The sequence below is a fragment of the Barbus barbus genome, assembly GCF_936440315.1.
Source record: "Barbus barbus genome assembly, chromosome: 15".
Taxonomy (NCBI): Eukaryota; Metazoa; Chordata; class Actinopteri; order Cypriniformes; family Cyprinidae; genus Barbus; species Barbus barbus.
This window is the reverse complement of record NC_136743.1, coordinates 12,710,295-12,733,005: the sequence shown is the minus strand read 5'-3', so window position 1 is coordinate 12,733,005 and position 22,711 is coordinate 12,710,295. Positions and strand designations below refer to the sequence as shown.

At 37.2% G+C, this 22,711-nt stretch overlaps 1 protein-coding gene across 5 annotated transcripts in view; it reads left to right on the top strand.

The window, feature by feature from the left end:
- LOC306881175 (sodium- and chloride-dependent glycine transporter 1-like) overlaps positions 1 to 22,420 on the top strand; it is a 62,831-nt gene extending 40,411 nt beyond the window's left edge. For 4 of the 5 annotated variants that reach the window (XM_079435109.1, XM_079435110.1, XM_079435111.1 and 1 more), the window contains 12 exons: positions 11,582 to 11,738; positions 12,753 to 12,884; positions 14,486 to 14,756; positions 15,952 to 16,084; positions 16,320 to 16,454; positions 16,532 to 16,635; positions 16,901 to 17,138; positions 18,043 to 18,177; positions 18,262 to 18,361; positions 18,461 to 18,561; positions 18,669 to 18,839; positions 20,025 to 22,420. In XM_079435109.1, the coding sequence (XP_079291235.1) occupies positions 11,582 to 11,738; positions 12,753 to 12,884; positions 14,486 to 14,756; positions 15,952 to 16,084; positions 16,320 to 16,454; positions 16,532 to 16,635; positions 16,901 to 17,138; positions 18,043 to 18,177; positions 18,262 to 18,361; positions 18,461 to 18,561; positions 18,669 to 18,839; positions 20,025 to 20,249 (1,902 nt within the window). In that variant the 3' untranslated portion in view covers positions 20,250 to 22,420. Of the gene's footprint in view, positions 1 to 3,096; positions 3,236 to 11,581; positions 11,739 to 12,752; positions 12,885 to 14,485; positions 14,757 to 15,951; positions 16,085 to 16,319; positions 16,455 to 16,531; positions 16,636 to 16,900; positions 17,139 to 18,042; positions 18,178 to 18,261; positions 18,362 to 18,460; positions 18,562 to 18,668; positions 18,840 to 20,024 lie in introns of those variants that run through there. The other variant, XM_079435112.1, reaches the window with a different exon arrangement.
- Positions 22,421 to 22,711: the final 291 nt, after the last annotated feature.

Below are 22,711 nucleotides of genomic sequence, written 5' to 3'. Positions count from 1 at the left end.
TACTATGAAACTTTTCTTGAAGGGTGACTGCATGATGGAGTTGACCAAATTCAGCTATTTGTTGGTGTTTGCACTTAATTGGATTATTAATTAAAAAATCTAACATTATTTATGATGCTATACTCAAGTTAAGAAGGAACATGTTAAACATATTATGTCTAGACTAAATTTCTCAATTACATTTTTTCCAGTATTAAGGGCTCTTGGAACACAGTACTATAGTTTCTAAGTCTGACTAGCTTTGTAGCATTAGCATTCAAATGTACTGTAGAACAAAGAATTGCTCTTATTTTGTGGTCTTTCTGTGTAAACAGTCTTTTGAACAAGTGTGTTTTGACTGACCCTGCTGCCACCTCTGCAGCTGTCACAGCAATGAGCCTACTTATTTCCCAACCAAAGGGCAAAGAGTCTCTCTACAAATACTACTTTTTTTGCACAAGATGTAATTTAAAGCACGGACTGTTGGACAGGCTAAATTTGTACTTTGGGCTTTGCTGATTCTCACAGCCTGGGGAAAGTTTTTGTGTCTCACATGCAGTCTGGATAATTTGCCAGACGGCTCCTGAGGAACAGAGCCGGTCTCACAGTAAAGCAGTCGCTCAGTCAGGGCTTCAGCAAACTCCAAGCCATGCCATGACAAACCGAGGCCTCAGGATGCAGGAAAGATGAAAAAGTCAGGGCTTTGATTCAGAGCTGTCAGGAGAACAGCCTCAAAGCTCTTTCCACACGCTTTACTCACCCCCTCAAGACATCACATGCATTTGATTAGATTTGGGGGTTTTTTACATGTAGGTCTTTGTTTGATTCTTTTGTGATTTAGACAATTTTCTAAATGACATATTCTAAAAAACATTTAGGCCTAGATAACTAATTTTAAATGGAAAGGGTTTTGTAATAAAACTAATGTTTAAGTCTTATTTAAAAGAATATGTAATATATTTTATTGAATGCAATTCAATAGGAATCAAGCTGATTCAATAGCATTTCTGATGTAGTGTCAATTACAACATAAATTAACTGTAGTATTTTTTTTAAAGAAATGAAAATAGTTTGTTTATTGCAATGCATTAATAATGAGAGTAAATTGAGCCAAGATTTATAAGTAAAAAAAAAACACTATGTATTTATAGTTGCAAGTATTGTATAACCACAAGACGTTTTACATGATAATATTAAATGCATGTATATCAGGGGTGGCGAAAGTCTGTCCTGGAGAGCCGCAGCTCTGCAGAGTTTTGCTTCAACCCTAATCAAACACAGCTGGACAAGCTAATCAAGGTTTGAAGGGTTACTAGAAAGCTACATGCAGGTGAATTTTAATTAGGGTTGGAGCTGAACTCTGCAGGGCTGCGGCTCTCCAGGACCACCCCTGATATACAGTATATATATGCACTAACATTGAAAAGTTGTGTTTTTTATTTAATTTTTTTGGACAGAAATTACTACTTTTATTCAGCAAGGATGCACTAAATTGATCAAAACTGATGTTAAAGACATTTATAATGTTACAAAAGATTTCTTTTTGAAATAAATGCACTCTATTCACAAAATAATGTTTCACAATTTCCACAAATATTAAGCAGCAATTGTTTTCAATATTTATAGTAATAGAAAATGTTTCTTGAGCACAAGATCAGCAGATTAGAATGATTTTTGAAGGATAATGTGAAATCAGTATTTCAGTATTTATTAAATATTAAATATTAATTATTACTGTATTAATATTTCAAAATATATATTTTTTTACTGTATTTTCGATCAAATAAATGCAACCTTTGCGAGCATTAGAGACTTTTTTAAAAACGTTCCACCAACAAAAAAATCTTACCGACCTTACATTTTTGAATGGTGCAGTTTATCTATAAACTTAATCATGATTATGTAACGCAGGTAAAGCGTATGGACATAGTAACTTTCACATTATTTCTGCACAAGGATACTAAGAAGAGAGGTGATATAACCACCTTGTTTACATCGATCTGAGCAGGTTGTGTGTTTAAGACGGTTGACTTAAATCAGCAGAGCATTATCTCTGCATACATTCATAATTCTTGACAAAATACAGTCTAAACAGAAGCTGCATGAACCATAACATCATGCTTCTGTATGACATTCTGACAGTATCCACAAATATTACATAAGTGATGAATAGCCAATAGCAAGTTCAGATCAAATATTATACTTAAAATATTTGTTTTAAACATTACAAACATGTAAATGCTTTAACAAATATTTAGTTGTCATTCCAGGCAGAAATAGAGTTGATTTAAATGTTGTTTCTCCAGGCCAGTGAACACAATACTGTACATTATACACGGCAAACAATGCTTTAAAGTGATCAGAACTTCTGTTTCCGTCTGTTACTTCTAATGCTAATGGACTCTGAAGATGTTTTTCAGTCTAGAAGCTGAAGTTGCATGACATTACATCTCTATGTTTAATGTCAGCCTAAATTGGGCTGATTTATGCAACCCTGAATGCCAACAATGGGTCTTTAAAAGTGCTGTAATTGGCCCTCTTGAGCATATTGTGATTTAAAATGGGTCGTTCCCCAAATTCAGTCCCTCCATAACAAATTCATTTGTTTCTGTGTTTACAAATGCAAATAGCTCAGCAATAATGAGAATCAGCCCTTAGTACAATGACAGAAGAAAGGCCATTGGAGACTGTTTATGTCTCAATGTGTAACTCATTAGGACAAGCTGGTTGAACATACATAGTTGTATAGAACCTTCAAACAAAAATGCTGAGATAACATTGTGTGATGAGCAGGTGAACAGCTTGCAATGGCTCACACTTCCGCAGGTTATGTTCCCTTATCATTCTCACTGAGCATTAATTTAATGATTTGGTTATGTGAAGCGTGTCTGCATCTAGACCTGGTTTTCTGGTTTTCTATGTATAGTTCTATATTTGAAATCTTTTGTGACATCTTTACTGTTATGTAATTCATAACAATGCAAAAATTATGTAACCGCTTATAGTGTTATAGTTGGAGACAGTGTATAGGTAGAAGCGACCAATTTGAATATGTACTTTGTGACCCAGTGAAACTCCCTAAAGCCGCACCTCCAGGCTCCTCCCCTCTCCCCACCCACGGCTCGAGGGTAGAATAGGTTCCACATGGAGCCATGTCAGTTTGCTCTGACCCTGCTTACACGCTTGGTGCTTGCCTGAATGCTGTAGGTTCCTGTACGAGTAGGTGCTACTAGAGTTTACAATGGGCAGCACAAAGGTAAGACCAAAGGAAGTGAGAAATAACAGTGAGCCTAGAAGTGTATGTGGAATGTTGAGGCCTCAGTTATCAACATAGGGGTAAGAACTCTTTGTGAGGGAACTTCAAGAAAATCTTTCAAATTGTTTTTTTAAGTAACTAGGGAACTAGAGGGATTAGTAACTGTCTTTAGGTCTTATGTTTAAGTCTTTGGTATAATTAGTTTCAAGCATTATCTGGTCATTAAGGTGTACAGTTTTTCTTTAGAATGGCTTTGGTCATTATTGGAATGCTGTTAGACATGTCGTGCACTGTGTAGAAACATGACAAGGAATGACAGATATACGCCCTCAACATTCCATCATGGTTGATCATATTTTGATCTGGTTTCTAAGGGATGTTTGACTTCATTCAGGTGTTGAAAAGGTGGTATAACCATTTAAGAAGTTTATTTTCTTTAACATTTATTTTAATTATAGTACAGAACGGTCATGAATAATAGCCAGTTTTCTTGGTTATATGACCATGAAGAGTCATCCTCAGACCAGAGGATGGCTACCAGAGCTGTTATGGATCCTGCCTAGTGTTTAACAGTGGGCAACTGGTTTATGGGTTGAAGGCAGATTTTAGATTTTCTTTTAATGGAAGCCCATGTAGTGCAAAACTGCCTTTTCATTTTTTGTGGTATATTAACTGTCTTGTGAAGCTTGTGACCACTGTTTCTTGTGCATAATACAGTTCTGTCTGTGTCTAAGTTTATGTAATAATTTTTTAGATATAGTCACCAAGGCTGCATTTATTTGATAGTAAAAACAGTAAGAATGTTAAATATTATTACAATTTAAAATAACTACTTCTACTCTATTTGATATAGTTTTAAATAGAATTTATTCTGGTGATGCCAAAGCTGCATTTTCAGCAGTCATTACTTCCAATCTTCTGTGTCACATGATCCTTTAGAAATCATTCTAATATGCTGATTTGGTGTTCAAGAAATATTTATTTTTATCAATGTCGAAAACAGATGTGCAATACTGTTATTGTTGTTACTGTCACTTTTGATCAATTGAATGCCTTCTTTCTGAATAAAAAGTATTAATATCTTTAAAAAATAATACGTAAATATATACATTTTGTAACTCTTTGTTAATTTGCAGATTAATAGCCTTGCCTTTTAAAATCGTTACTTTTATTCTATAGTATGTCATGATGTTTCCGTAATTCCTAATAACCAGATCACCTGCCCATAGTAATAATTACTTACTTTATTACAATGAGAACACTTGTAGAACCAGACTATATACCAGACTATATGCCAGCCTTTATAAACCTATACGGGTGTGTATGTGACATTGAGTGACGTGAACTCCTAATGACCTGACACTTAGTCCACCGTCTCTTCCCCACTTTTGTGCCCCTTGTTCAGATTTGGGGTTGCTTTGCCTGACAAGTAACCATCACTGATGATTGATCAAGCATGAGAAGAGTGTTTTCAGGGTCTAAGCCAATGAGAGAGCAGGAATATGACCTACTGCTCACAGGGTGAGAAGCGGAAGCTTTGCATCTTTAGCAGAATTACTTTCACCTCACAGAGACTAGATAATGGCATCTTTAAGGACTGTCCACGCTGGTTAATTTCATTCCAGTTGAAGAGAATGAACCCACCCTTGTTTAGTGCTTTTTAGGGGACCATAACTAAAGGAGTTAAATAAATGTTTTTGCTTTCTACCACTCCTTCTGCCCATCCACATCAGCCTTTGGGACACATACAGGTTGTCCCATCCCAAAAGCACTGCATTTGCTGATACAGAAATTGTCAATTCAAGTCTGCTTTATTGTCAATTCTTCCACATGTACAGTACATACATACAGAGAATTGAAATTGCGTTACTCTCAGACCCTTGGTGCATACAGTTAACATTAAACACTGACAGTAGACGTTCAAATACAGATAAATACAGTTGTACATATGTACATACAACTATACAGATATACAAATGAGGACATTGTAGAAAAATAAAGAGATCGATAAAGTGGCATAAGGCACATGCAAACCAGTTAAATAAAACAAAACTGTGCAGATATGTGTATATGTATAGAGTGTATGTGTATGTATATATATATATATATATATAGTGCAAGAGGAGCTTATCAGTCTGAGGACATTTTAAAAAAATAAAAAAGGAGATAGATAAAGTGGCATAAGGCACATGGCAGAATAGATAGTGCAAACCAGTTAAATAAAACAAAACTGTGCAGATATGTGTGCAGTGCAAGAAGAGCTTATCAGTCTGTTAAAGTGACAAGAGAACAGTCTTTTTATCAGACTATCCGAAGAGGTAGTTTGCAGTCAATGCTGGATGAGGGAGTGATCAGTCCAATGCTGCACAAGTGACAGAAAAAAATACTGTCACTCTTGCTTTTGGTGGGTGTTTGTTTATTTAAGACTTTAGAAAGTTATTCAAAAAGATTCTAAATGTGAACACACACATAGCTGGAAGGTCCTGGGGATGTGGGGAGCTGGGGGGGTCGTAGTATCAGTATTAACATGTCAGTGCAATAGTTTGCTTTTCAGAAAGTTATCATACAAATGCCTTGTAGTTGACTTGTTGAATATAGAATGAAAAGATGCTCTGTAAGAGGCTTTTTGGTACCAATCACAACCCTTGAGTTCTTACCTCTGACCTTGATAAATTAACCCGAGGTGAAAGTCTTACTGGAGTCTTTGAACAGGCCTGTTGTATATCCCTTCTTTTCCTAAGGAGAATGAAGCCCTCATCAGCAGAGAAAGATTGAGGATTTTGCCTTTGAAATGTGAACTGGGGGTCGGTATAGGGGGCACTAGAAAGGGGAAAGTTCAGCTCTGATGAACGGTGAACCCAGTAGACCTGGGTGTTTAACTATTTCAGAAGTTCTGAGAGCACATTTCCTTTGGCTTCCTTGCTTTTCTGTCTTTCTTTCACATTCTCAAATTGCTTTGGTAATTTTTTTTCTTGCTTTCCTGTAAACTGTCCAGCCTGATGGGAAATGCTTTGCAGCATTAATCAGCAGTAGGTCTCTAATCTCTTTTTATGTTTGGACCTGTGCAGCCTTGTGAAGTTTCACTACCCGGAGCGGGTTTTGGAATCTGCACTATTTTTTGCGAAGGTCACTCCATAGGCCACACCTTTGACTCTTTAACTTCAGTGAGCAGGAAGTCGTTGATTCGTCACAGAATTGATATCTTCCGCTGCAGGATTAGAAGTCTTGTAGAGTCTTTTTTGGGGGCACAATTATTTCATATGAGTGTGGGGTTAATGTTCAATCTATAACCATGGCATCACTCTTCTCAGTTCGTATCTTAAATAACTTTAAATAGATTGATTCTGTAGTGCCAAGGTTAATTAATCATAGAAATCAGGTGAGCTGATGTGTGAAAGGTCCCCTGATAAGTTTTTACACTGATAAGTGTTATTCAGTGATGCAAATTTGACATGTACCAGAGCATATAACAATCTGTAGGGGAAAATTAAGAAAAAAAAGTTAATAGCTCCCCCAGGAGAATTTCTGTTTCTCTATTTACGTTATAAATATTTATAGTTCTCCCAGGGATGCATCAATAATTGTTTAATACAACTAAATATTATTCAACTTGTATGTTACATAATCTGTGACATTTGATTAGTATGTTACATAATCTGAGAAGTTTATATGCAATCAAAATATTTACTCTTAGTAATATTTATATTTCTCTTATGGAAGCACGAATAATTAATTTATATAATCAATTTTTTTTCCCCCCTGAATGCAGCTCATTGGAGCAGATGACAATCTGTGATGGTTGCAAGAATGAAGTAAAAATACTGTCACTCTTGCTTTTGGTGGGTGTTTGTTTATTTAAGACTTTAGAAAGTTATTCAAAAAGATTCTAAATGTGAACACACACATAGCTTATGCTCCAAACACTTAAACACACCATATTGAGGTTTTGTTGAACTGTGCGTTATATCACACCACATTCTGCATGAACATCTCCAGGCATTCTGGGTGTTAAGTTGAGAAGTCACAGGTCAGTTCTCACATCCCTTCTTTGCTTGACAGGGTCACATACCTGCAATGAATTGCTCAGAGGGAGATGTGCTGCTGTCAGTCACAGGCTTCATGGGTAGATTCTTCTTACTGTTTGAGGTTGTAGGGCAACTTTTGGTGAAAATACAACCTCAAGAGATCAAGATTAGTACTGATACTATTAGTACTGATTATATGAAGCTGTTGTTTTTTGAAGCAGTTTTAAGGAAGTCTTCTCTTTTTTTATTTTCTTTCATTTCATTTCATTTCTTTAACTTTTTCTTTTTCTTATGTTTTCTTTTTTCTTTCTCTATTCCTTTTTTCCTTATTGTTTTATCTAGAAAGTCAAATAGCTGAACCACTCATTTGACTCAGGTCCCCCTGAGACCTTGTGTTTATGAGTGTGTCTTGGTCTTACGTAAAAGGGCAGATGGGCCCAGCTGGACGATCTTGTCTCTCGCTCTCTGTGCTCAGTAAGACAGATCCTTGGAGCAAACAGCAACGGCTGAAACACCTGGGCATTCCAGAGCACATGGACAGGGATCACATTGATTTACCGGAAGGTAAACCCAGCATAACCTTGTGTGTGAGCGCAGAAGGGACATGTTTTGGAAAATATCAACTGTCTCATTTGTAGAGCTGCAATTCCCTGTATAATTTATGTTGAACTATAATACTATAGGTGGATAGATGTAGAGAAGAATTGACTAGCATTTAAATAAAGCATATTTCTGTCATGACAACTCTCTGAATATTTTAGCATTGTAATGGATATGACAATGTTAATGTATTTGCTATTGACGGAACAGATCTCCTAAAGGCAGACCATCATACACTATGCGATTTTCTGTGGAATCTGTCAGTTGTAATCTACAGACTAGCTCTGACTTTCCTCAACTAGCATCAACTTGTTCAGACTGTAAAATCGGGGGGAAATCGGGGCAAAAAACGCGTAGTGTATTCCAGGCTTAAGCTGTTGCTGAATTGCTGCTGGTGTTGGTTATTGCTGTAGTTGTAGATTATTGCTGCGGCTGCAAGCAAGTACAGGAACTTGCTACTGCCAATGCATACGGCAATGCAGTGCTGTGAGTATTTAAGACATACTGCTGCTGCACAAATAGCATATAAAATAACCCATAGCAGACCTATACAGGTGGAGCTGGGGAAGGGGGAGGATTTTAGAGGAACTCTGAAAGCACACTGCAAAATGCTTTAGTGGATGCTAACCAGCCATTTCAATGTAAAGCAGTAAGCTCATTGGCTTGCGTATGCAACATGAACCAATCAGCTTGTGCCAAGTTATTTAACGCTGTGAATATCATCAGTTAAGAACCCATCAGCCTGCGCCATCTAGAGTTTCATGAAAGAACTTGGCATTTTACATCTTTAAAAGTCAGATCATCTTCCAGGTGTTCTGACCTCAAGGATCTCACCTGTTTTAGTCTACTCTGAATTTCCTCCTTTTTCTCATCACAGGTGCCCAGCTGCTGAACTTCACCCAGTCTCAGGTCTAAAAGCAGACTTAACCTATGTGCTCACTGATGCAGAAGAAATCCCTTCAATACTCTCTTTAAATATACAATAGTGTGGCAGTATTTGCTTACATTACATGGTCAAAAACCTGATTCATTTGCAATTATTATTGCATTAATTTGCAGCAATCCATCAGAAATTACAGGATACTTTCAATTGTTTATGACAGATGTCACTGCCTTAACCTCAGTGTTTGGTTTCCACACCACCAATTTGCATCAAGTTGAGTGTTTCTCATTGTTATGACACTCTCGCCTCTTGTTCTGCTTTGCTGTCAGTCCCACAATGCCCTGCATAAGTCTGTTACTCAGCTCCTGTAGATAATTAATTGAAAATGCCTCCTCAGCTTCACTCACCCTGCTTCAGTGGACTTGTACAGTTAGACCATTTTCAGGTTCTAGAATAAGTGATAGTTGTGTATTCTGACTAGGGATTTTGTGTTCTTATTCACGAAATGTTGCATTGTTTAATGCTTAACAAAATGAATATTTAATTTGGGCTGAAAGGCAAATTTTGGATTATTGTTCATTTTGCTGATGCACGTGTCTCTGTGTGATCCTGCGGGAAGTAATGACCCAGGGACTCAGATGCTGCATTGAGTCAAGGTGTGTTTGTGTGCGTGTTTAGTGTTTTGTGTAACCTGAAGCAAACCTTAAATACCTTAAATAAAAACACGCAGGAGTACCATTACAGCTGACACTCTTGCTGCCATTAAAAATATTACAACACAGTTATACAGCCAGCTCATAATCTTTGTATATTTAGGCACTCAGCATATCACAGCGGTGGTACCTCATCTAAATAGTTTCTAATTATTTTTAAATATTACACATGCAATTATTAACTCCCATTAAGTGACAATTACACTTGATGAAAATGATGAAACACTAGGAGTTTACAATTACATCTAAACATAGTTAGTTGTCAACTAAGCATTTGTAAAGCAAAATTGCTCACTAGAATCATCAAGTGCAGCCTGGTTTCATCCTAGAGCTGCAGGGAAGATCGCAAGCATAGGCGCTGAATGTTTATCTCCCGCAGCGTGCTCACTGTGCGGACAGAGCATGTGCTTAGATCAGATTGTGAGCTTGCCTTAGAATTCAACATGAAGAGCATCTGATGAGAACAGATGGCGAGAGTAAACTTTAAATCAGGCTGACAAGACCAAATGTTTGTCTTGTGCACATGACGGTGATTTCAGTTTACATCAAGTGCGGTCCAGCACGCTCTCTGAGCCCTCAACAGTGCTTGTATGCAATTTAGGAGTTTTCACAAAATTCACACAAACTTTGACATGTCTAAATTCTTGCTTTCTTGTAGTTGTCTTCTTGTAACAAACATTTATTGGTAGAGAGCTATAGGAAGTGGTGGGACCAGTTATGAATTGACAACCCAAACTCAAACTTGCATCACCATGGGAGCTCCGTTGGAGGCATGTGCAGTATCACTTCACCATGGCATTAACGTTATTGTTTCATTTTTGTTTTGGCAATGCAGTTGACTTGTCATGCTAAATTTAACCTGAAACCGTTTTATAAGAATTTATGTATGCATTTTTGAATGACTTTGATGACCAAATCAGAACCAGAATCAGAATTAGCTTTATTGCCAGGTATGTTTGCACATACGAGTAATTTGTTTTAGTGACAGTAGCTCCACAGTGCGACAGAATGACAGCAACAGGACAGGACACAGATAATAAAAAAAAAAATTATGTACAAATATACAAAGTGGACAATATGCAAAATAGACAATTCAGTATACAGGTATGTTAGGTGCAAATTTGATGTATGTGTGTTGAATAAAAAATAAAAAGTATGATAGTGTTGTGTTTCGTGTTTATTGTTAAAATGTTCATGAGATGGATTGCCTGAGGGAAGAAACTGTTCCTATGTCTGGTCGTTCTGGTGCTCAGAGCTCTGTAGGGTCGCCCAGACAGCAACAGTTCAAAGAGGGAGTGTGTCTTCTGAGGTCAGATTTGGTAGCTGAGCTGAACCAGACAGTTGTTGAAGTGCAGAGGATGGATTCAATGATGGCAGAGTGGAACTGTTTCAGCAGCTCCTGTGGCAGGTTGAACTTCCTCAGCTGGCGAAGGAAATATAACATCTGCCGGCCCTTTTTCACAATAGAGTCAATGTGAATGTCCCACTTCAGGTCCTGAGAGATGGTGCTGCCCAAGAATCTGAATGACTCCACTGCAGTCACAGTGCTGTTCATGATGATGAGTGGGGGGAGAGCAGGAGGGTTTCTCCTGAAGTCCACGATCATCTCCACTGTTTTGAGTGTGTTGAGTTCCAAGTTAAGACTGCAAAAGACAGCCAGCTCCTTAACCTCCTGTCTGTAAGCAGACTCGTCACCATCCTGGATGAGGCTGATCAGTGTGGTGTCATCTGCAAACTTCAGGAGCTTGACAGAGGGGTCTTTAGATGTGCAGTCGTTGGTGTAGAGGGAGAAGAGCAGTGTATAATGCAAAATGCTATTAATGCATATAATGCTAAAATGCTATTTTCAGGAACATTTTAAGCAAACTTAGGGAGGTTCAAAAGATGATTTTAAAAAAGAAAACCACAATCAGTCACAGCAGCTAAAATATACTTTCACATAAATTCATAAATATTAAGCTGGAATCTTGATGTTGATTGAACACAGTTCATGAGCATATGCATCAACTATCCTGTTACTTAACTCATTTTATTTTCAGATTCTGTTTTGTGAGTGCTTATTATAAACTAAATTTGTTTACTTATGACTTCATTTTCCTTTAATTTGGATGTATGTCTGTTTCAGAATGGAGCAGTTCCAGGAGAGCCAGTAAAGAAAGATGAAAACTCCAGAAGGGGAAACTGGGGCAACCAGATTGAGTTTGTCCTCACCAGTGTTGGCTACGCAGTGGGGCTGGGAAACGTCTGGAGGTTTCCTTACCTCTGCTACAGGAATGGAGGAGGTGACCATTTTTGAAATTATTCTTCTTTTACCATTATCTTTCTTGTCTTTCTTTCTGTGCCTTTCCTGCACGGTTTAGCATTTTATAATTTCTTGCTAGATTCCTAAAATAGAATAAGTTCATTGTTTTTCATGCAAGGCTGGAAGTCTATGAATGTAATCGAAAGTAAAATTGATGGTATTTAGGGTTTTGTTTTTGTAAGTCATACCACTGGGTCCTTTCCAAATTCTTTGCTCCTTTAAAAGGGTAGTCATTTGGCATCAAGTCTCATAACAAGTCTCACTTAAAATAGACCAGGCTAGAGTAAGCAAGGATCTTTAGCAGCAGGTCCCCAATGACCTGGCCCAGAAACCTCTGCCCCATGATCTCATATTCCTTTAGCTGCCTCTAATCGGAAGCCATACCCTGAATTAGCCCAGAATTCAGATAAGTAACTGAACTCCAGGCTCTTTAAACAAGGATGGATTATGGTCCTCTAAGGGCACAGGGCACCAGCAGCTTTTCTTTTTTTTTTTTACTATTTGTATGCATCTTTGATCATTCATTGCATTTCATTAGATCCACATTATTATTCAAGCAATGTTCATCTATCTGCATCAGGATGAAGTGCCTTGCTTCTTGATGTCGGGCTACTCTGGGCCCCTCAGTTTGAGGCCCCTGGCACTCAGAGGCCACTGATACATCAACCCCATTGCTCCTGGCCATACTCCGCCCTTGTCTTTAAACACTTAAAGCAATGAATCCACATTCCATTCCATTATGCAGTTGAAATGTAGCTAGTCCAATCAAATTAGATCTTTCGTGTAACATCAGGTGTTACTCACTTATGTGCGTAAGCATTAGGGAACACTATAATTGAAAATAGATCATGGCTATTCTATGTGTCATTTTTAAACAACTTTTGTTTCCTACTATTTATGTAAATAAGAACACCTACGTGTCTGTCTTTAGCTAGAAGACTAATGTGTCAGGATAAAATGGTTATGTAACTCTGTGGGCGTTTGTGTATCACAGGTGCATTCATGTTCCCATACTTCATCATGCTGGTGTTTTGTGGCATCCCTCTGTTCTTCCTGGAGCTCTCCTTTGGGCAGTTTACCTCCCTCGGGTGCCTGGGAGTCTGGAAGGTCAGCCCCATGTTTAAAGGTGAGCATGAGGCCGTTAAAGGAGGTGTGAGAACAAAAAAATTTCAATGAAAACTGAAAAGTCACAGATTAATCTATGTGGGTTGGTTTGCCCTTTATGCCAAGTTCACACTGCATGATTCAAAATCATCAGATCATCGTTGTTTTCGCATTGCACGATGGCTCGGCGACAGGAGGCTACACACTGCATGACTTTACAATAGGAAAAATCGCAGACAACTCTGTCTGGTTCGCAAACTACGTTTCACAACCAAACGCAAGCGAGAAGTGATAAGGAAATAACGCAAGATCACGCTGATATTGTGGTCTATAAGACCTCCCCGAACACACAATAATTAACAAAGATGACTTGTCAACAACATACTTCTGCTGGGAAAATTGTATATACCGAAATCTAAGTACTTGAATATGAAACCAACGTTTTGTGCATTTTATAATGAGCTTGTTTCTTATAGATTCAAAAGCCCTCAATGTGATGAAAAAGAAAAATGAAATAACTCTTTTGTCCTTTATAGAAGAATATGATTTACAGGAAAAACCCTAGCCCCCTTTTATGTTTAATTTATAATTTTGTCTAATTTCTAATGAAAAAATGCTACTGATATTTAAAAAAAAAAGTCCTCCTCGAACCTTCCACTGCCCTGTATCTTACTCTCTCATTGGCTGTAGGTCATTGCCGATGTATTGTTCAGTCAGAACTCATTTCACACAGCAGGATTTTGAATCGCCGACAGCTCCAGATATTTAGCATGCCAGATATTTCACAGGCGTTGGTGACGCATCGGTGATTCTCTCATATCGCTTCTTTGATAATTCACACTGCGTGATTGTCACTTGCGTGAACGAGCACCGATTTGCCTCCGATTTTGGCCATTTGTCGGCGATTTCGCGAAACCTGTCGGCGAGTGAAAATCAGGGCTAAAATCGTACAGTGTGAACTCTGCATTAATGTATGGCATGACCGGTGTACATTTTAAACTAGTAATTATTTTTAAACATTCACTCTTACAGTGTTTTCTTCACCTCAGGGTGGCTTGCAATATCTAAACACTCCTCACAAACTCAGGAGGTGGTCTGAGTTTGGTTTAAAAATGTGCCTTGTGAATGCTAAATGCGTCATAATTTCTTCTTTTTGTGAATATTTTGCATGAGGATAAACAGAAGAGAAACTTTTTTTTTTTCCATAGCCAGCTTTTCCTTCAATCATTTGAGTCACTCGCTCAATTCATTTTAGTTTAGTTTAGTTTTGTTTTATTTTGTTTAGTTTCATTTAGCGGGTTTCAGTATTTCTACTGCCACCAGAGATGTTTAATTCATGAAAATACACACCACTTACTGGTTGTTATGTTTTGCACATACTGTTGAAATTTGGAGATGCAGAATATGCTTAAATGCTTTATTGTTTTGCAAAGCAATATTTCAATATTTGCATCTAGATTTATTTACCATATCATGCAATCTTAATATACGTTTTTGTGTTTCCTGTTGTTGGTTATTTTTCATGTTACATTACAGGTTTCTCAGGTGAGTGTATTGCTTTCTGGGTACTCGAACTAAATATCCTTTAACATATTGTAATTTGGTTGTTCTCTTTCCTTCAAGGTGTGGGCTATGGAATGATGGTGGTTTCTACCTACATTGGAATTTACTACAATGTGGTGATTTGCATTGCATTTTATTACTTCTTCATGTCCATGACAAACCTGCTGCCTTGGACGTACTGTAACAACCCCTGGAACACTCCTGACTGCTCTGGCGTGATGAGCACCCCACGAGCTAATGCCACCTTCGCCAATATGTCTGCTGTCGTGTCAGGGGTAACTGAGATAGTCAACCGCACCAAAAGGACCAGTCCTAGTGAAGAGTACTGGAGGCAAGTGCACACCTTTTGTAGGTTGATTAATCTATGTATCTTACTGTAGTAATTATAATTATTTACATATAAAAATTGTCTAAAGGTAAAAAGTTTTTTTTTTTATATATTTGTTTAATATTATGAATCATTAATAAAATAAAATAAAATGAATTATAGTTTTTTGTAAGTTATATTACATGACATTTCAAAACCTAAAATAACTTTGCCTTGTCTAAAAAGACTTGGATATTTTAAAAGATTTTTAAGAGACTCGTTTTTCTGCATGTTGATTGGACCACGCAACTTTAAATGGGCAAATACTTTTTGTTAATATATGATTTTCTTATGACATAATAAGTAGTATAATAAATAGTAATTAATTTGTTTCTTTTAAAGACAAGACAATTGTATCAGCCTGACATTTTAACTTTATGCCCTCTAAAAAATATAAAAATTTATTTTAATATAGAAATTAAAACATTCTCCTCGTAGAGACATTTGTAATCTATTTTTAAATAAATGAACAGGACAAAAAATAAGCGTCACTGAATTCTGTATATGTTAATACACAAATATAAATGCTAGCAAGAAAAGATCCAGAGAGTTGAATCTCAAGATAAGTATATGGTCAATCCATTATTCATCAGTTCGGAAAATTCATGACAGATTGATAGTTGAAAGCTGGTAATTAATACGTTTGCAGAAGTCGTGCATTTAGTCTTGATGTTTGGATCTTTGTGCATTGGACTTGACAGATGTGTTTGTTGAATGATGTTTGAACACTATGTAGGATGACATAAGACAATGGGAAAGAAAGGCACAGAATGTTTTGTTTATCCAAGAGTGTGATTGTGATTGTATGAGGTTTGGAATGAATGCTTCACTTTACTGCCTGTGGTCAGAGAATACAAGGCTTTGACCATGAGATGTTTGTGGACCATTTAACATCTTTATAAATGGTATGTGCTCTCTGGACTGTGTTGTCCCTCTGGTATGAAATACCTTCTTATTCCTGCCTTCTGTAAACTCATTCATTGTGTGGATGAGGTTCTTTTTGATGGGACTGTGCTCTAAAGCATTTAACCTAAAAGCAAGCTCTGACAAAATATTAATACTTAGATTAGCATGATAAATTTGATGAGTGAATTGTTTATGCTTTGTATTACATTCTGCAGTCTCTCACACCCTTCTTTTACTGACTTTTCCCTCTCAGGAACTATGTGCTGAATATCTCTGATGGTATTGGGAACTTCGGGGAGGTGCGTCTACCTATCCTGGGCTGTCTGGCTGTGTCATGGGTAGTTGTGTTCCTCTGCCTTATTCGAGGAGTCAAGTCATCAGGCAAGGTGAGTTGAACAACCATTCCTGTGACAAAATTAAAATGTGAATATTAGATTAAAAACTTTGACAACTAGCTAAAAGAAAAGAAAAAAAGTGAAAACTGAATAGAATCTGATATTAAAATAACTAAAAAATGTAAAAATAAAAGCTTATTCAAAATAATATAACACTAAAATAGCGCTGCTTACCATACTTGAATGTTTTTTTTAAATTGAGTTTTAATTTTATGTCTTTCATCAGGTGGTGTATTTCACAGCAACCTTCCCTTATGTGGTGCTGACCATTCTCTTCATTAGAGGAATCACTCTGGAAGGAGCCGTCAGTGGTATCAAATACTATTTGACCCCTCAGTGGGAGAAAATTCTAGATGCCAAGGTCAGTATACAACAGCACATACTGTAGCTGCAAGTGATCACTGATATTATGTTTATAATATATTTTGTGTTCTGCAGGTATGGGGGGATGCTGCCTCTCAGATTTTCTATTCGCTGGGCTGCGCCTGGGGTGGGCTTATCACCATGGCATCATATAACAAATTCCACAATAACTGTTTTAGGTAATAAACATTTTATCCCTTTTTTCCCTGCTTCTCTGTCATTTTAAAACATTAGATTTTAAGTATTGTTTGAGTATGGTGAGTGCTTGATGACTTGCATGCATTACTCTGTAGCACTCCCATGTGGCTGCTACTGATAAATGCATAGAATTTCTAACTTGTATTATTTGAAATCAAGGAAGGAATGAACGAATTTCAGTTCAAATTGTGATATGACTGCAAACTTACTAATAATTATAACATTTATTTGTTTGTTTTCAAACAGAGACAGTATCATCATCAGTGTAACAAACTGTGCTACCAGTGTGTACGCTGGCTTTGTTATTTTCTCCATCCTGGGATTCATGGCTAATCATCTGGGGGTGGATGTGTCAGAGGTGGCCGATCATGGGCCAGGCCTGGCATTTGTGGCCTACCCAGAGGCCCTAACATTGCTGCCCATATCACCACTCTGGTCCCTGCTGTTCTTCTTTATGCTCATTTTATTGGGCCTTGGTACTCAGGTATTTTTATTTGTCCTTCTTTTCTTTACTGCAGTTTTCTGCAATTACACTACAGATCAAAAGTGTGGAATTGGTTAGATTTTTAAAAAGTTTTTTTTAAGGATTCTCTAATGCTCTAAAGCTGCATTTATTAAACAAAATAAAGTAAAACTAGGAATATGGTGAAATATTATTACAATTTAAAATAATAAAATAAATGTAAATAAATGAAAAAAAAAAAAGTCTTACTGACACCGAGCATTTGAACAGTAGTGTAATTCAGCCTGGACCAGTTATAGGACTCTATTCAAACTTTAATTTAGATAATTTCAACATTTGGTCTATATTTGATTTTATACTTTTTAAGGATTTTAAGATTAAAGTATGAAAATCTCCCAGCAACTGGATGTTAGGCAGTCACAATCCAACCATCAATGACTTCTTTATAATATCTGCAAACAGAAATGCCCTTATTTATTTTCATTTTTCATCTGTTTATAGTACATTTCCAATTACTAATCTCTTCGGATCTTTTTCCCCTGCTCCTTTTATGTGTGTGTGTGTGTGTGTATATATATATATATATATATATATATATATATATATATATATATATATATATATATATATATATATATATATATATATATATATATATATATATATATATATATATATATATATATATATATATATATATATATATATATATATATATATATATATATATATATATATATATATATATATATATAATTTTTTTTTTTTTTTGTAATTTATGTATTTATTTATTTTACAATTTTACCTACAAATTTCACCTTATTTGCTTTACCAGCACTAGTATTTATTTTAGTAAATTTCCTGTTTAACTAGTATTTCATGAAAAAAGTGATATACAATTTATTTTCTTTGTTCAATGTTGTAGTTCTGTCTACTGGAGACTCTGGTGACGGCTGTAGTAGATGAGATTGGAACTGACTGGATTATCAAAAATAAAACCTACGTCACACTGGGAGTTGCTATAATAGGATTCCTCCTGGGAGTGCCGCTGACCACACAGGTGAGTAACAAAAACACACTCGAGCAAACAAAAAAAGACACATCCTTAATTTATCCTTGATCTGTTATGCTGTGTGTGATTTAGGCAGGAATATACTGGTTGCTGCTTATGGATAACTACGCTGCCAGTTTCTCTCTGGTCGTCATCTCTTGCATTATGTGCATCTGTATAATGTATGTCTATGGTGAGTCCTCTAAGTCACTTTTTCTGCATGCTCTATTTAAAGGCCACAGTAGCTGGATGTACACTGAGGTGTTCATTTCAATGTTGTGTTCCCACCTAGGCCACAAGAAGTATTTTAAAGATGTGGAGATGATGCTAGGCTTCCCTCCTCCAGTCTTCTTCAGGATCTGCTGGAGATTTGTGTCGCCTTTCATTATTACTGTGAGTGACAGTCTGTTTTATGTTTTTCCGATTCAGTTTCCCCCCCCATGAATCAGGTTTCTCCATATCACTCAATCTAATCCTTTTTTGTCTCTGTCTCTTCACAGTCTATTCTGATTTTCACCGTGATACAGTACAAGCCTATTACCTATAATGACTATGTATACCCCAGATGGTCATTGATCATTGGGTTTGCCATGGCTTTGTCTTCAGTGATCTGTATACCTATCTATGCTCTGTTCAAGATTGCTGTGTCTGAAGGATCCACATTTTTAGAGGTAAGGTTTCCGCCTTAAGAGCTGTCATCGGCACCTTAAAGGGATAGTTCACCCAAAAATGAAAATTCTGTCGTTCCAAGCACATAAGACCTGCGTTCATCTTCGGAACACAAATTAAGATATTGTTGATGAAATCCAAGATCTTTCTGACCCTGCATAGACAGCAATGCAACTGACACAGAAAGGTAGTAAGGGCATCGTTAAAATACGAGAATACTTGTGCGCAAAGAAAATTGTAGAATAAAGTCATTATTTTTGTTTTCTTTGCACACAAAAATTATTCTCGTATCTTCATAAAATTATGGTTGAACTGCTGATGTCACAAGCACTATTTTCTGGGGTGCAAACTCGACAGCAGTGAAAAAGGTGACAAACTAAACCATGGTTGGATGAGGGAAAGAACATTAAAGTAAGCCAATCAGAGGCAGAATAGGGCGGGTCCATTCCTTTGCCAACAGGGGGAAAAAACGCTACAGGTGACATGACACAGATGACTTGCAGATACGACGACGAATACGCCCCCCCCCTTCAAATTTTTTTTTTTTTTATAGATCTACACGATTCACGTGAATGACCTATGTCAAGGTGAAAATGGCGAATTTCACCCAAAGGTGACAAGTTTGCACCCCTGTATTTTAACGATGTCCTTGCTACCTTTCTGGGCCTTGAACGTGGTGGTTGCACTGCTGTCTATAGAGGGTCAGAAAGCTCTCAGATTTCATCAAAAATATCTTAATTTGTGTTCCGAAGATGAACGAAGGTCTTGCGGGTTTGGAACGACATGAGGGTGAGTAATTAATGACAGAATTTTCATTTTTGGGTGATCTGTTCCTTTAAAACGTGCTTCTGCACTGCAGCCTAAAAAATGACTTCATTATTACTTTATAACATAGTTTATTCTGGATGTTTTGCACAGACATGACTTTATTTTCTTTACTATTTTGGAAAATGTTGGAGCAGCCAGTGCATTGCGCCACCTATAGTATTGGAGTAAATTTCCCTCTTTGTTCATGCCATTGACTATCTGGTCTGCTTTTTACTTTGTTCTTGGTGTAAATATGCCTTAAGAAAAAAGTTAATCATGGTAACAACTACTATTTTCCTGAAAAATTATCTAGTTTTCATTTTGAAATATGTAAATCCTACATAAAAAAACAGTTGATAAATCGACTCCTACCTCTGTAGCGTTTGAAGAACTCCGTGAAGCCTGACCCAGACTGGGGCCCGGCTCTCCAGGAGCACCGCAAGGGCCGATACGCCGCTACAGGCCCCGAGTCAGTGGAGGTGTGCCCTCTCAACGAAGACCTGAAGGACGAGGGTAAAGAGAAACTCAAGGAGAAAGAAGATGAGATCGGTTTGACCATCCCAGGAAGCAACGGCTCCACATTAAACCCCTCACCAAGTGCATAGAGGAGCCCCTCCCCACCCTCCCCCCAGGACGGTTCCCATTCCCACACTGACGGGACAGGCCACTCTCGCTGGAGACCTTTACATATTGTAAGGGCTTTATGAAATCTAACCTCTAGAGAAATTGGTTGTCATCCAAAACCTTTTTCTTTTTGTTCACATAATTTAATACTGCAGATTTTTTTTTTAAAAGACAAGAAAAAAGACGTTCATATACAGGAGGTGTTCACATACACGCAGTGTGTATATAGCGCATTGTACAATATTTTCACTCTGTGTTGAGTAGTCTGGAAATGTGACTGTAGCGGCAGCAGGAGCTACAGTGGGACTTGGCTCGTGTGTATAGTGGCGGCAGTGCTGGTCAGGTTTAATAGCTGAAGACCAAATATTCTTTGTGGCAATGTTGTAATGGCACTGTTAAATGGAGTGTTATTTTCAGTTTCTGTTTTGTACCCATTTTCTTGTTTGGGAACCATCTCATTCACAAGCCAATATGGGGTTTTTAACGGCCAATGTTGGTGTCTGAGAGCAGGGTGGCTGATGATCAATGTAATGCCAGTTTATGATATAATGCATGTTAAATTACCTTTTAACACCGTAATGTATATTATCCATTGACTAGATTTCCACTAAGATGGCTGATACTGATAAATAAGCATATGCCAAGAGAATATCAACTTTATTTCCATTTTAAGTGAGAGCACAAATACAAAACAAAGGATATTTGGTCTTAAGCTCTTACTGACTGAGGTATCTGGACCGAGGCATTTAACTTCTCAAGCCCAATCTCAGGGTTACACACAATTTGCTTTTTTTGCAAAACATTTTCCAACACCTTGAGATGATTTATTGCTGATGTTGAGTGTTTGACATGAAGGAGAGGGGTTTCCATGTAGGAACTTCCACATGAAATGCCAAATCTGTCTAGTCTTCCGGGCATCTCGAGCCGAGGCATCTCCTGAGCGAGGGGAGTATGTGTGCGATAACAGAAGCAGCTAATTCCTCATTAGATTCAGTACTGTATTATGCACACTAACCCTGCTCTACATGGAAAAAGAGGCATGTTACCAAAAACGTGCACAGACCTGTGTTCTGATTTAGTTGGTATGTTTGTTAGTGTGTATTTTTTGTTGTCTGTGTGTGTTAAGAGACTTGAACTGGTGTGTATGTGTCATTTAAAGGCATCTGGCTGTGCTGAGCTGAACGGTCATTTCATCGAACATTAAAATAAGGTAAAATAAGTAACAGCATGTGGAACGACCAGAAGTAAACATAGCATCAGTCAAAAATCACTGTGGTTTGTTAGTGAAATCATTGGGGAAGTCAGCTTTTTGGCCTAATATTGTAAAATAATATTAAATAGACTTGCTAGACAAATAAAAGGCCAAACAATCCAATTTTCATGATAGAAACCATAGCATTTTATGGTAATGTGGTGCATTCTGTTTCCTTTTGGTGTTGTAGAGAGGGGATAAACTGGTATGGAGAATTTTGGTCATGTTGGTATGGCTAGATGCCGCATATCATATCATTCCAGTGACATTTCAACAAGGCCCCATTACTTATGATGCATGGTTGTAGTGGCACATACATGGATGAAGAATCCTGGTTACACTGTGAATTTGTCTGAGATGTTGCCTGACGCCTTTTAACAGGGAGTCTGGGAATGCAGCTGCTAATGTGCTGATGCATCAGGTATTGAGACTTCTGATTAAACAGTGAATCTCTGTATATAGTCAAGTCAAAATAGATTATTTGGTATTTCTCTCCTGTGTTGTGCGAGGAGAAATGTAATATGTGACGTGCTCTGTCATTTTGAGTCGGAATGAGGCAAAGAAATGCTTTGTTGCATTAATTTTGACAATACAAAGTCTCAGCTTTTAATTAGCTTAATTTAATTATGAAATTCGGACATGTCATTTTGACGTCGTCAGATTGCTAAAGCTGCCTCAATTTAAAGGCAGCGTGGAGCGCGAGCGAACTGATCATCTCTTTTTCTTTACTACTAGTTATAGCACAAAAAACATCAGAAGGGATGTTGAATTTAGTACAAGTTACTAAATTTGTTGTCTCTCATGTAATCATGTTTCATTCGCAGAAAGACGTGAATGAAACAGCTTGTGAACAACGTCACCTGACATTACATTTGCAGTAAGTCATTCAATGTTCATTGCAAAAAAAAAAAAAAAAAACTTAGAGCTTTTTAGTAAAATCGTAAATATATGCACTGTAAACACATTACATTTTACTTAAGATGTAATTGATGTCTTAAAGTAAGCTTAAATAAAGCTCCAGATTCTATCAAAAATATAAGATGTCATTTTCTCACACCATTTAATTAGATTTCCGCAATGGATCATAAATAATTATGTTTTTGATATTTGTTTGTTTGAAAAGTAACCCTGCTGCTTAACAGGAGGTATCGGACACTCAGGGGAGTAGTTAGAGGTTCATTGGTCTTAGCA